The sequence below is a fragment of the Acipenser ruthenus genome, chromosome 15, assembly GCF_902713425.1.
Source record: "Acipenser ruthenus chromosome 15, fAciRut3.2 maternal haplotype, whole genome shotgun sequence".
Classification (NCBI taxonomy): Eukaryota; Metazoa; Chordata; class Actinopteri; order Acipenseriformes; family Acipenseridae; genus Acipenser; species Acipenser ruthenus.
In genome coordinates this window covers 20,740,443-20,754,878 of record NC_081203.1, presented here as the reverse complement: position 1 = coordinate 20,754,878, position 14,436 = coordinate 20,740,443, and the positions used below count along the sequence as shown (strand labels likewise).

At 38.0% G+C, this 14,436-nt stretch overlaps 1 protein-coding gene and 1 long non-coding RNA gene across 31 annotated transcripts in view; one reads left to right on the top strand and one right to left on the bottom strand.

Annotated features, from left to right (window-relative positions):
- LOC117422475 (ryanodine receptor 3-like) overlaps positions 1 to 14,436 on the top strand; it is a 149,217-nt gene that overhangs the window by 50,729 nt on the left and 84,052 nt on the right. For all 29 annotated transcript variants that reach the window (XM_058987384.1, XM_058987389.1, XM_058987392.1 and 26 more), the window contains 7 exons: positions 580 to 713; positions 1,170 to 1,411; positions 3,749 to 3,941; positions 7,998 to 8,214; positions 8,594 to 8,698; positions 10,973 to 11,076; positions 13,627 to 13,710. In XM_058987384.1, coding sequence (XP_058843367.1) covers positions 580 to 713; positions 1,170 to 1,411; positions 3,749 to 3,941; positions 7,998 to 8,214; positions 8,594 to 8,698; positions 10,973 to 11,076; positions 13,627 to 13,710 — 1,079 coding nt within the window. The remainder of the gene's footprint in view (positions 1 to 579; positions 714 to 1,169; positions 1,412 to 3,748; positions 3,942 to 7,997; positions 8,215 to 8,593; positions 8,699 to 10,972; positions 11,077 to 13,626; positions 13,711 to 14,436) is intronic.
- On the bottom strand, positions 8,218 to 13,043 carry LOC131697568 (uncharacterized). Of its 2 annotated transcripts, none has more exons than XR_009307384.1 (3): positions 12,977 to 13,043; positions 8,882 to 9,070; positions 8,218 to 8,611 (listed from the first exon to the last, which is right to left on the bottom strand). It is a non-coding gene; the product is annotated as an uncharacterized LOC131697568 (long non-coding RNA). The 2 variants fall into 2 exon arrangements; XR_009307383.1 differs by lacking the exon at positions 12,977 to 13,043 and adding an exon at positions 10,935 to 10,998.

Genomic DNA, 14,436 nt, shown 5'->3' with positions numbered 1-14,436 from the left:
TACAAACCTAGTAAACCAGATATATTTTTCTGAATGTAAAGCTCGTTTGCCAGATAACCATGATGTAATTAAGAAATAGAGATGGTTTAACAATGCTAATTACAGTTTTAAAGGAAGAAGACAGAAATACGTTAAGACTTTTATATAGCTTACCTGAAAAAAAAGTGTAAAGTTTAATTTTACACAAAACTGCACACACTTATCTAAATAAACTAGGGGTGCAAAAATTATATATGTGTGTATATATATATATATATATATATATATATATATATATAATATAAAAACCAAACAAAGCAAAAACACAACGCATTTCGACAGTGTGTCTTCATCAGGTGTAGCTATACAACAATTGCTAAAAAGATTTGCTGAAGAAGGGTTTTTGTCCAAAATGTTGTGAAATAATATATATATATATAATATATATATATATATATATATATATATATATATATATATATATATATATATATATATATATATATTTTTTTTTTTTTTTTTAAATCCTTTTAAATCTTTTGTGTACATCAAAAAAATATATATAATATTGATGTTAAAAGTCTGAATTCTTCACGACAGGTTTTGGATGTGTTGTGCTCCCTGTGCGTGTGCAATGGGGTAGCCGTGAGAACCAATCAGAACCTGATCTGTGACAACCTTCTGTCTCGGAGGGACTTGATTCTGCAGAGCCGCATGGTGAATGATGTCACAAGGTACTGTAACCTCACCACAGCCGCTCGTAGAACCAGAGACAAACCCTGGGGGTGCAAGGCGAGTCAATGGAAAGCTTTATATAATGTGTGGGTAAATAACCATGGACAAACCACAGACAGAATCCCTGTTCACACACATAAGAATAAATATCCTCAGATGACCCTGTTATCTGCAAACAGGGTGTAGCGTACACCGTGTGTTGAGTAACATCTTGTAACATGAATAGCCTTTATTAGTGCTAACAATCACAAGCCAGAACCAATGGCAATTACCGTAGAGCTACTGTAGATTTGAATTCTGTGAAAAACTTGTGTTTCCAAGTTCCTTCACAATTATACGACCGGTTCTCTATGTAAGTGTGACATCTGCACGTACAGTACTAGCGTTTCCACTGTCTCTTAAAAAATCAAATACAGATTGTGGTTTGATTTGGATTTACTGTGTCTCTTTTTTAGCATGAGGCCAAACATCTTCCTGGGAGTCAGCGAGGGTTCTGCTCAGTACAAGAAGTGGTATTACGAGCTGATAATCGACCAGGTTGATCCCTTTGTGACCAACGAGCCCTCGCACCTGCGCGTCGGCTGGGCCAACACGAAAGGGTATGCCCCCTACCCTGGAGGTGGAGAGGGCTGGGGGGGGAATGGGGTCGGGGACGACCTCTACTCATACGGCTTCGACGGGCTTCAGCTGTGGTCAGGTGAGTAAGGAATGCTAAATTCCAGTTGACAGGTCTGGGGCCTCCATACAGTATGTCAGACATTTGTGTAGCCAACATTGTGTATTGAAAGAAGCATAGGGACATTCAAAATGCAGTAATATGTGCTCTAAGAGCCCTATGAATTTCCAAACACCAAAAATGAAGAACAGTTTAATAGGGTTCCTGAACCCTCTGTCGCAGTGTAAGGATAATGAAGGGTTAAACAAATATTATGAGTACACTACGCTCAGCACAGCTGCATGTTAAGCAGTTGTAAGATGATGTTTACTACTCAGGATACAGACGAACAAGGAACTGATAAAGTGGGATACATTTGACCTTGTGCAGAAGATGTTCTGTGGCTGAAACAACATTGCAGACTAGGGTGACCAGATAGCAAGAGTGAAAAATCGGGACACTTTCAGTTGTGGGGGGGTGGGGCGGTTGTAACGTAAGTGCGTATATAAAATAAAAAATAGAGCGTGCATATACCATGTATTGTATAGCTCTCTAATTGTCAGCACCAGCGGCCTCATACTTCTTGACTTGGCCATGCGCATAACATCCTTTCTGTCGATGACTCCTTGCAGCTCGTGTTGAAATTTATTTTTACTTGCGTTTCTGCACCTCACCAGCTCAATACTAGACAATACACACCGAGTCAGGGCTTCGGCTTTCGTACAGCCACAATTAATGTTTTTCACAATCGATGAATCAGGATACAATGTAGACGCAAGCCTCGATTCGGTCACAAGACCGATAGGAATGTTGGTGCACTACTGTGTGATTCACTTTGCTAAGCTGTGTAGCAAGATCTTGGGTATCCAACGTTTCATTGGGCTTGCTGAAGAAGTTTGAGGCAAGGGTATTCCGTTTTGCAGTTTGGCACATGTTGTTTCCCACCGGCGGGATGCGTCACATCCGACTTGCCGCTGTGACTGATACCGAATAGTTTTTTACACAATTTATAAAATGCCTTTGTAACACTTTTGCTTTTTAGTGACAGGTTCGTCGACAACACCAACTTTGCCAGTAAAACCACGCAGAAGCATACATATACACTCACCCAGGCCCCAGACACACTGACACACGCACCAAAAACACATGATGCATCCCGCATCATATGACTGCAGGTTAACGCGATTGGATTGCCGCATAGATGCAAACAACTCCCTCAAACAACACGCCCTAAACTAGTAGAGTGTGCGGTTGCACTGTGAGACAGTGCAGCAGCCACATATACAGAATTTCCTAACAAGAAAATCTAAATTTCCCATTTTACGCCAGGTTTTTCAACGTTTACTCTAAAAATCGGGACAGTGCCTTGATTGGGACACAGCACATAGCTCCTAATATCAGGACGATCCTGATTCTATCGGGACGTCTGGTCACCCTATGCAGACACGCCAGAAATTGGTATTGTCAAGAAAACAGTACAAACAAAATTCAGCTTCACACAGACAGTTAGGCAACATATATGACAGGCACTTGAGTGATAGTGAGAAAGCATGCCTGAATTCTGTCTTGACAACATGACCATCTCTGTGGCTGATGCTACTGTTATAACTAGGTGCTACGTGATTGTGTCTAATCATAATGTTTAAGCAATATGTGTATAACTTTTGAATATTGGAATCAATAAAAGAAAGTTACTAATAACACATCAATTAGTATTGTGTGCACTCATTTACAGATGTTATATTGGCTTCCTTACAATAGATTGCCCAATGACCTGTAATAATTGAAAAGATGGATGGTGGATGACCACGGCCACAGATCATTCTCTGAACATGTGCTATACTACTGGACACCATGCTAACTTAGGGTGTCATTGATCTTCAGTGAATTGTTTTTTTGTTGGAAATTCATTGAAACAAGCTCTTTTTTCATTTTATTTGCATGTTTCAACTGGGTCATAATATAGCTTTACAACACCTATCCTGACCCCTTTTCATCAGCCAGAATTTGGTCCACTTGAGCTGTAACACAGCTTTCTCATTTGCAACTTTTAATGGGGTTAATGGTGTTAATTGTAAAATGTATTAATCTTGTTTTGGGCTTTTGAATTTTGGTACAGGTGAAATGGGCAATAGCGTTGCCTACAGTAAGACATGATGCCAACAGACAGGTGGGCACTAGGAGTAGTCCGACTCTGCCGGGCACAAATGTATTTATTGAGTTCTGTTATAATCTAGACGGGGAGCCCTGTGCTGTACTATCTGAGATGACTAGACCCTTCTCAAGTCTTTCCTGTCGTTTACTCCTGGGCCTGATTGTGGTGTTTGCTTTGTGATGTGGACCTTCCAATAACAAGTCCTTGTGTCCCGTTGGCTGCAGGTCGAGTGCCCCGAGGCGTGGCGTCGGTGAATCAGCACCTGCTGACCTCGGATGACGTGGTGAGCTGCTGCCTGGACCTGGGGGCCCCGAGCATCTCGTTCCGTATCAACGGGCAGCCAGTGCAGGGCATGTTCGAGAACTTCAACATCGACGGGCTTCTCTTTCCTGTCGTCAGCATCTCTGCAGGAGTCAAGTAAGTGACCAACACAGGGCACTTTCTAAACCATCCCTACATTCACAAAGGTAAAACTGCTTTGCGTTTCAGTTTCAGTTTAAGCCCTGTAATGTGTAAGTAATTATACACAAAATGTGATTTGCCTTTTCAGTTCCAGAACTTTATTAACAGGCATTTACTCAACACAAGTTACCACGTTTTGAAAATAACCCACTACCCCCATTACAGATACTAATACCCATTTTTACATTTTCTTCTGCCCAATGCGATGTTCCATTGGTTAGATTTTCTTTTTAAGATAATTGTAAGCAACATACAGTATTGTGTGTTTTTTATTTCTTATATCCCTTATCTTTTTCTAGTAACAAATCCCATTTTCACCTGTAGAAACTCCCCTGCCCGTTCCTTTTGGTTTAAAGGTTCATTTGATTTAATCGAACATGTAATTGCTGTGGAAGGTTCTCCTTAAAAGCTTAACATGTCCCCAGGCTGTTCATGTTTCTTACTGCCCTAATTTCTGACAGCTTACACTGTTTACAAAAAAAACCCTGATGGAATAAACCATAGACTTTTTAAGAATCTCTTATATTTCCATATTTCAGACTACACAGTGCCAGGTTTGTTGTATATTTAAAAAAAAAAAAAAACACATTTGTTCTCATATTTGTCCTGTTTGTGGTAACTATATGCATGCAAGATAATAACCACAGGCCACCTATTGTAAATAATGATATTGAAATCCTTTCTAAATAGGTTATTGAAGTGGAAAATTGCTTTGGGGCCATCAGATTGACCCATATGTAGCTCTTCTGAATTTCATTTGCTGTCCTGTTTTCAGAGATATGAATCCTGTCTGTTGTAATTCCCCTGTGACATTAACATTCCTATCCTAAATGAGATGCTTTTCTGGAATACCCAGTGTTTTTTTGTGTAAGTGAAAGGAAATGGGAGATGAATTAAGAAACTCTAAGTATGATTTATATATGATTATTATTTTGTCACTATTTTTTTGTTTTCTGTAAACTCAACATTTTTTGACCAATGTTGTATTGTTTTCAGTGCAAATAAATTATACATATTGCCTGGGAAATATCAGAAGGTCCAGGTAGTTCTCTCTGCCTTGTTTCTTTGAAATTAGAAACTTGAGATTGGCTCTCCTATTTCCTGTGAGGAAGGGACTTGTAGATTTGAATCACTTATGTCTACATTAGCTTCTTCACTACTTACATCTTGGTCAGTTTGTGGAGTTGGAGCTTTTGATGTTGTTCAGAATCTGATTTTGGGGGGTTTGCTTTAAAAAAAGTCATGAATCAGGTGGCTGATTGTATATGACTTGTATGCAGTCTCATATGTTATTCTGTCTTCCTAGCTCTGCTCACACTGCCTCTCTCTCCTGAGTTACACCTTACCTATTTCTCTCCTCTCTACGTATTTTTCAAGAATGCTGTTTAATACTATTTCTACAGTGCTTAAACGTATAGAACACGGTTAAAGTAGCAAATGTGTTAAAATATTGTTAAAAATAAACTTAAGTATTTACTTGTTAACCATACTGACATAGTTATTCCATATAAAACTTAATGCAATCTAAATACTATTAATACAGGCACCCTCAAGAGCTTGCAGTTGAATGCCGTATTCAATTTTCACTACCTTTTGTGAAATAACTGATCAAACCACACCGACCTAGCAATTTTGGTTTCCAAGGTTTTTTTTAAAAAAATTTGTATAGCTGCTTTCATAAACCATAAAAACTCAACTTTTTTTTTTTTTTACATGAAAATGTTACGTTAAACCATTACAACATGCTGCCCTCTCTTTCTTAAAAATGTAAGTCGTTACATTAGAAAATTAACTGTGCAAATTCATATATGTGTACATTTTTACACTGCCTTGATAGAATAATCATTCTGAATAAATTCCGTAAAGAAAGGGGTTCAGAGTTCTACCATTTAATAAAGGTACTCTTAATTCTGATCTTAGTTAATTAATTAATCTTAATTCTGATCCAAAGCATTTTATCAGCACCTTTCCATGTGCATAAATTTACAACCATTAATACAAATACTGTATATAACGAGGTTTTCTGTAAGGTTTTTTTTATGGTTCAGCACTTTTTTTTTTTTTTCATTGAGGTATCACACTGACTGCAAATTAGTTACTTATATTTTAACATGAAATTCGTAAACAGTTTAACGATAACATAATACAGATAAATAAAATAAGGAAATACATTAATTTGTTAAATATATACAGGTATTAAACAGTTTGTTATAGTTGTAGGCACCTTTTTTTATATATATAAACGATTGCCTCAGATGAGGTTTCCAGGTGGGTTTTAGCTGGGCAGAGTGGTTACGCTTCAACCTGACTAAGTAGCTTTGAATTGTTCGTATTCTTCCTGTGATTGGCTGCAACGACAACAGAGCCCACCACCTTTCGGCGTCGCCAGTGGGAATACCGCAAGCACCAAAGGATCATATATTACTGGATATCTTCCAGTACTCACATGTCACGTATTACATACAAATCACTTCCATTTAGAGATGTTGGAGTTATTAGGGGACTGGGTGGAAAGGCGCTGGAGGCCTGGGTCAGAGTACAGGTCAATGAGTTTGATGGACAGTTAGGCTAGCCCAGTTCACAATACCTGCACAGGAGAGGCCCAGCAGGGAGTGGCAGGATTATTCAGCACCATACCTGACTCTACCAGTGTAATTGGTTCATCATGTCTTATGAACACTTAATACCCAAATGCAATTTTAAATTAGAAATTACAACCAAAATCCATATTGATTTATGAATATATCGGCCAAAAAAATCATTTGTTTTAATTAACTAAACTGGCAAAATATGGGACAGCAGTGTGGAGTAGTGGTTAGGGCTCTAGACTCTTGACCGGAGGGTCGTGGGTTCAATCCCAGGTGGGGGACACTGCTGCTGTACCCGTGAGCAAGGTACTTTACCTAGATTGCTCCAGTAAAAACCCAACTGTGTAAATGGGTAATTGTATGTAAAAATAATGTGTAAAAAATAATGTAATTGTATGTAAAAAATGTGATATCTTGTAACAATTGTAAGTCGGCCTGGATAAGAGCGTCTGCTAAGAAAAAAAAATAAAGAGAGGTTGGCACTTAAGTACTGTATAGAATGCATGCTGGTCTTTAGATTATAAAAATAGTAAGGTAAAACTGCAGAGTACTAGAAATACCAAACGAACTGACCACCAGATTTTTTACTGTCATAGCTGCACCTCTAACACTATTTTTGTCACGTCTTGTAAGGAGCACTGCAAATTAACATAGCGTATCATTTTACAGAGATACTGTAGGCTTTGCTTTAAATGGCTGCCCCAGCTGCTCCCTGTTGCCTCTTGGGATATCTGGACCTAAATTGCTGCAATCACGTGGATCAAACAAGCTGCGGAATTGGACAGGGGCTGTAATTAAATAGCTCCGCTTTTATTTTTTTAATGATTAAGAAAGCTACATTTTAAACTAGTGACTGTGTCTTTTCTTGCGTTATAACATAAATAGTACAAGGAATCTTTAGCTTGTGGCTTTCTTTTCTCCAAGTGAAATAAAGCCATCACAATCAGACCACATTCACTCTATGATTCCCACTGCACAGTGTGTCTAATCCACTAGGGGCAGGTGTTTTTTCTGCATTTATTAGCCTGTGAAGCGCTCTGGGATGCTTGTTTGTGAAGGACTCTTAATAAAGAAAAGGATGCGTGTCACAGAGGCCTATTTTTGGTCCACGACTAACCTGAAAAACTGAATATTTATGTCCCTTGATACTGCGGCTGGCAATTTGATTTGATGGTTGTCTATGCAGTAGATCTTTTTTTGTAGAATTGTACTACAATTATTAATGAACTGTAGACAAACACATTCTTATTTTCTATAAAGGGAATAATATTAATTGGCATAACAAAATAGATTAATTTCAGTTGTAAAGGTGTTTTTTTTTCCCCCCACAGCAGCAGCTGGAAGTGCTCAAATAACTTTAAAGCCGTGCTTGTACTCTTCAATTTAAAAGAAAAATCAGTGACGTCCATGTTGTCTTGTTCAGGGTGCGTTTCTTGCTGGGAGGTCGCCACGGAGACTTCAAGTTCCTGCCTCCTGTGGGCTACGCCCCCTGCTACGAGGCCCTGCTGCCCAAGGAGAAGATGAGGGTGGAGCCAGTGAAGGAGTACAAGCGGGACTATGACGGCGTTCGGGATTTGCTGGGAACCACAGAGTTCCTGTCCCAAGCCTCCTTCGTCCCCATGCCTGTCGAGACTGGCCAGGTGAGCAGGGGGACTGGGAATGTATTCATTAGTAGCTTCCCAAAAAATACCTTTAAAAAATCAGGTATACAGTAAGCTTGCATCTTTTTATATATGAAAATATTACAATTGATAGTAATTCATAGTAGGTAAGAATTAGTATACATTATTATTTAATTAATTTCTATAATATTTCATAGTCCAACACTATTGGAGAGTGCAGTTGTAAGTATGATAGGAGTAAGACCTGTGTTCAGTACTCTTGTGCTTTTCTCCTCCTATGGTGGTCAGTGGTTTTATCCTGTTTCTTCTGGCTGCTACTTGGAAATTTAACTGTGGAAAGCTGTGTTTAAGCCCCAGTGAGAGGTACTATATGACAAACACTCCTTTTCTCTTCCAGATTGTCTTGCCTCCCCACCTAGAAAAAGTCAGAGACAAATTGGCAGAAAATATCCATGAGCTGTGGGGTATGAACAAGATCGAACTCGGCTGGAACTATGGAAAGGTGTGGCAGAATTACCTTGTCATAATTGTATGAATACACGTGTTCAATACTAGTATTTTATTTAAAAAAAGAACATGGTGTTTAAAGGGGTACTACTACTTTGCTTCTAATTGATATAATATTTGGTTTCACTTAATACTGTAGCACACTTCAGCCTATTTTAGAAACCTTGTTAATGCTTACCTGTTCAGAGGTGTGTCTGTTTGGAATTTCTGCGTTCAGATAGGTTATCGTGGTGCTCTGATGTAAAGCAGGTCCAGTACAACAGTAACACTTACAGGAGTCACACATGATCTGTGTTTGTGGTCCAGGAATCTGCATGTCATTGTACACAGCAGCATTGCAAATGGGCCAGCTGGCTTTATAACTAACCTGAAATACAGCAGTGGGCACATTTATTAGAACGCTCCATTGCTTCTGCTGTTTTGATTTGTTGTGCATATGAAATCAAACAACTGGAACTGAAAATCTTAGAAAATTGGCAAAATAGGCAAATTAGTGATTGTCTAATTTAATTGATGACCACACATGCAATTCAGAAAAGGAACATAGCCACAAATGGTAAGATGCCTAATTAAAGCACAAAGGGGTTCAGACATGAGTGCCTATATCAAGAATTACTGAGCGAACATTGGAATTCTCACACCCACATATTTTCATGCAGGTAGGTATAAAGGAGATATAAAGGACCAATCTTGAGGTGTTCTGTATTTTTTATTAATGGAATAGGAGTCAAATAATGCCTAGGGATACTTCTATTGCTGTGGCGGTGTCTTTGGTAGCTTGGATGCTTCAGTAAGCTAATTATTCATTCCATAGAGAATAATGCTTTGGTTACCAACACTGCTGTGTACAAGCCTCATTTTGTAGCCTGGTGATTGTTATCCTGCATTTTAATTTCAGCTGTGCACTTCCTTCTGTCTACCCTGGCTGTTACTGTTTGTGATTCATTAGAGCATTAATAGCATGGGTGCATTAACATTGGCAAGCTGTACCGCATACAAACAACAACTACTGCACACCTTGCATAATGAACAAGCTACTAATGCAATTATTTAAATTAAGCGCATTCTGGAAACTGGTTTACTGTACATTGCAGTAATTGTAATCCAGAAACTGCCTGAATTTCACCATATTGGTGCTTATAGGTTGTGGCAGCATTATTAAAATTGTATATGTGTTCGTTATATGATTAAGGAGTATTGGGTTGGGGTTGGGGTTGGGTGGTTGGGGTTGGGGGGGTGGGGTAGGAAATGTCTGAAGCCAAACGATTTCTTCGTCTGCTTATGATGTGCAGTACAAGTCACATTAAATCAATATTAATACTTTACAAGAGAAGTTACGACCCAATGAGATAAAGTTTGGCACACAGCATTCAGAGATATATATATAATAGCAATAATAGAGGGAGCAGTTTCATTGGCTAACAAGTGTTCTAACCTGTGCAGGCATATACCAGTACAGCTTGGAACTTTGACTGGTTCCCTTGACAACAGATTTACTTTTGGGAGGGTGTTCAAATACGGTCCAAAATCTGCAGGCCTTGGCTGTTTAATGGCCCTTGGCTTCACCTCGTTCCTAACAACACCCCTTGGCATGTGAATATTGGATCATATTTGAACCCCCTATCATGTGTTGTAGCTTTGATATTATATTATAATTAGGCTTGCTACTTTTTTATTTTAATTGGTAAAGCTTGTTAAATGTCGAATTCTCAAAAAACGAGTTAGACTGAAATAAATTTAGATATGATAAACATCGATAAAACCACTCGCTATTTATTTTTCTTGCCAAAATGTATAATTTAGAAATCATTTCTAGTTTGTGTAGTTTTAATACTTGTTTTGTTATGTGCATATTATTTTTGCCTATTAATCTATGCCATAGGTTTGTGTAATACACTTTTATATTGCATTTTCTACGGCTTATTTGAGACCATTTTTAAATTTGTGTAGGATCTTTATCTATACAAGGTAGCTACGCTGTGACCAAACGTTATTTCAACTAGAATGTTGGTAACCATGGTTTTGTTGCATGTTGAATATGATAAAGGGGTTTCGATAAATGAGACGTTTCTCAATGGCATAAAAAGTCTGGTGTTTTTTTAAGCATAAAGATCGATTTCACCCATTCTCTGCTTCATCGTCGATTTTGCAAAAAAATAAAAATTGAATAGTAGCAAGCCTAATTATAATACAATATATTATATTATCTCTGATATAGTTCATAACCTCACCTTCGAGACTCTAATAACTGTATGCTTCGTGTCTTTAGGTTCGAGATGACAACAAAAGGCAGCACCCCTGTCTCGTGGATTTCTTGAAATTGCCAGAAACAGAAAAAAATTATAACCTCCAGATGTCAACCGAAACTTTGAAGTAAGATCTTCCCAATCAGTTTTGTGCTTGGGAGCCATAATGGTATATGTGTGAAAGTGTTTGACAGGATGGGAGGAACCACATGGAGATGGGCTTGAAGGATTGTCTAAACATCGTTTCCATTCCATCAAAGGCATTCATATTTCAGGTTATGTGAATTAGGATATCTTTGTATTCGATCACGTGATTTTCTCCTGTAACAATGGATAGTGTAAAGAGTTCAGTGATGGAGAACAATGGAAACAAGCCTTGTAATGCCCTCTAAGCTATCTTTTGAACACATGACCTGTTTCACAAAATAGCATATGAATGGGATTGGTTGACCCATCTATAAAATAATGAAGTTATAATATAAACAGTCCCATTGACCCCTTTCTGTCTTCTTATACTCTTTCAAATTGCAATTATCAAAATGAAAAACATGAATACAGGATACTGTAATTGTAAGTCCCAAATCCTTATAGATACTAAGAATGGCAAGTTAAACAGCACACACATCTGCAGCTTGCTGTGCTTTGACCAGTTTACCTCTTGGCTTACCTCACCGCACTCTTAATTGATTTTATACTTTTACAAATTGACAGTGACATATACAAGTTTTGTCTATTGTGAGATTTTGCTCCTGAATAAATACTCAGTAAATGACATTGAGGATTTCTTTGCATAAATACGATAATCTTATAATCCTATACTTCTGGTCTACATAGACAACTCATACAGTAAGTGCTATTACAGCGCCACCAGGGTTGAAAAAGTATATGCCTGTCAAGGAGTACATTTACTAGCAGTTCCTATTGCAAACAACTTCAGTAATAACGTCCTGCCAAAAGCTGACATTTCTTAATGATTTAGTTCTTTTGAAAATTTTCCAGTACATTTTTAATGGAGATTTGATGGATTTTTGGGTTTGGATATTGGATTTAGGGAAAGCTGCAGGACACTAAGCATATTGAGGTCAATTATGATGGCTTTATGGCTGTTAAATTATTTAACAAAATGAAAAAAAAATGAAACAAGAACAGATATACTTGCCTTTTCATTAAATGTAGTGTGATTGTTACAGCTCCTCATCTCTGTTGATTAATTGTTATCTTTGTTAACTGCATTTGGAAAGTTTCTGATTTGAATCTTGGGCAAATAAAAAACTGCTGATTCCGTGCATTGTATGCTGTATTTCAGCCAATATGATTTGGGGGAACAATTCTATTTTACAGTTTGAGATTGTGGACAAAATCGCCCAATATGTCTTTTAAAAAGGAAGTTTTTCATTATAGCAAAACTCGGTCTAAAGAAATACTATTTGTTTGAAAAATGCCATTGGCATACCATTACAGTACAAATATATTACCATGAAGAAACCCTAGCAGACCCCTGAGCAGACCACAGCATTATGACCAATGGCAACACAATGGATTGGGAACAAAGAATGCTCCTGATGCAGTGGCACACTGGCAGGTACTGATATACCATGCTATCATCCAGAAGTGTTAGACACTCAATTGTGCTGAATTTAGAAATGCAAAAAGAAACTAAGTTCAATGCCAAAGTATCAACTAGAAGTCTTTCTATTGAACATTTTGGAGTACCAGCAGTTTGAATTGGTTCATACCCAGTATTGGGGAAGTTACTTTTAAAAGCTGTAAAGTGTCTGTCCCTTTAAATACACACGGTACACTGGAAGTGCTCTTTAAACTCTGTAGTGTATTTTTATTAGCAAGCTGATTTCAAAGTAAGCAAAACACAAAACAAAACCTAGCCCTTCTTTGGGCACTAATTTAAACAGGTTAACGGTACTCCTATCTAACACAGGGCAGGGTAAGCCTGTTCCCCTGTTTAAACCAAATCCACAAATAACCTAATCCAAATCACCATCCAGCACTTTCGTTGTCAAAACCTGTACCTTTGTTTCTTTATCTGAAAATCCTTCTTTGTCCAACACACTTTTTCACTGTTCAGTTTTCTCCTATCTCTCCAGTTCAACCCCCATCACCGAATACACAAACTGTGACCTTTTTATTCCCCAACTGGATCAGTCACAGTTGATCAGCATTTACCCATTAATTATTCAATTAAATGATTGTTACCTTTGCTATGATGATGCGTATGTGGCTAACACCAGGGTCCTAAAGCCTCCAAATTAATGTTTGGCACATACACGTCACCACAAAGCGTGCTCAGTTACAGTTACAAGTTGCTTGAAGAAAAATGTAAGTACCGTAAGTTGAAGTTACAGTTGCAAATAGTTACTTCTCAGGGATGGTTTGGTCAGGCTGCAGCTCAAAATGTTCTTAGAAAAATCCAGCTATCGAACCCATTCACTCGCTCCTCTTCTAGTAAGATGGGATGAAAAGCGTGTGCATGTGACACGTAAGGTTTGACTTGCGTTGTTGAAGCGCTTTCTGATTTCTATATTCTGTATTAGCTGTAGTCCTTTTCTTAAATATAACACAAAGTAATTCCGTGTTCCTGATTCGTTATGAAGCCGGCACGGTTTCGTGGCACTGCATGGAAACGGAGGCAGTTTCTGACCAGGTTCCTTCACTGTTCCAGGACCCTCTTGGCTCTGGGGTGCCATGTTGTTCAGGTGAAGATGAACGCAGAAGAAGATCTGAAAAAAACTAAACTTCCCAAGAAGTAAGTCTGTTTAATAATAGCGTCTTATATTTTATTCATTTTTTCATTACTTACCAAGTTGCATAAATGCAATGCCTCAAAGTCAGATAAAGCTGACAGAGATACAGTATACTGAGTCAGACACTGAAGGAATTAGCAGATATTATGGACTTGTCAGAATCGTCCTGAAATATCTGTAATTGCTATATATCATGGAATGTGTAATGTGTTTTAGTTTGAGCAGGGATCATTGACAGGAATTAAGAACAATTAAAAGAATAGGAAAAGTAAGACAAACTTGGAGACAAACTTGACTCAGTTTTACAATGACATTATTTTACCTTGTTTTTTAGCACACGTCTACTCTTAATTGTAATCCATTGACAGGTTAAAGCATTTAAAAAAATCCATTGGTGGTTTTAAAATGACTGTAGGTTTTCTCAATTACAGTATACAGTAGTCCCTCGCTAATACAGGCACCGTTATGCCATACATTTAGATATGCCAGATGTATTTCGCCCAGTAATAACTAAATATCTGTGTATTGCATGATCCAAAGAGACCCACTGAAAAAAGTGTTATACTGTCAATGCAGTGATTTTTACATTTAAAATAACCTGAGCATTATAAATGTGTGTGTGTGTGTTTTTTTAAACCGGACACCTCATTATTTCAGACAACCTGTCTGTCTCCAGACATGTCTGGTTTAGCGATGGACTACTGTACTGTAGTAGGAGCAGACGACCC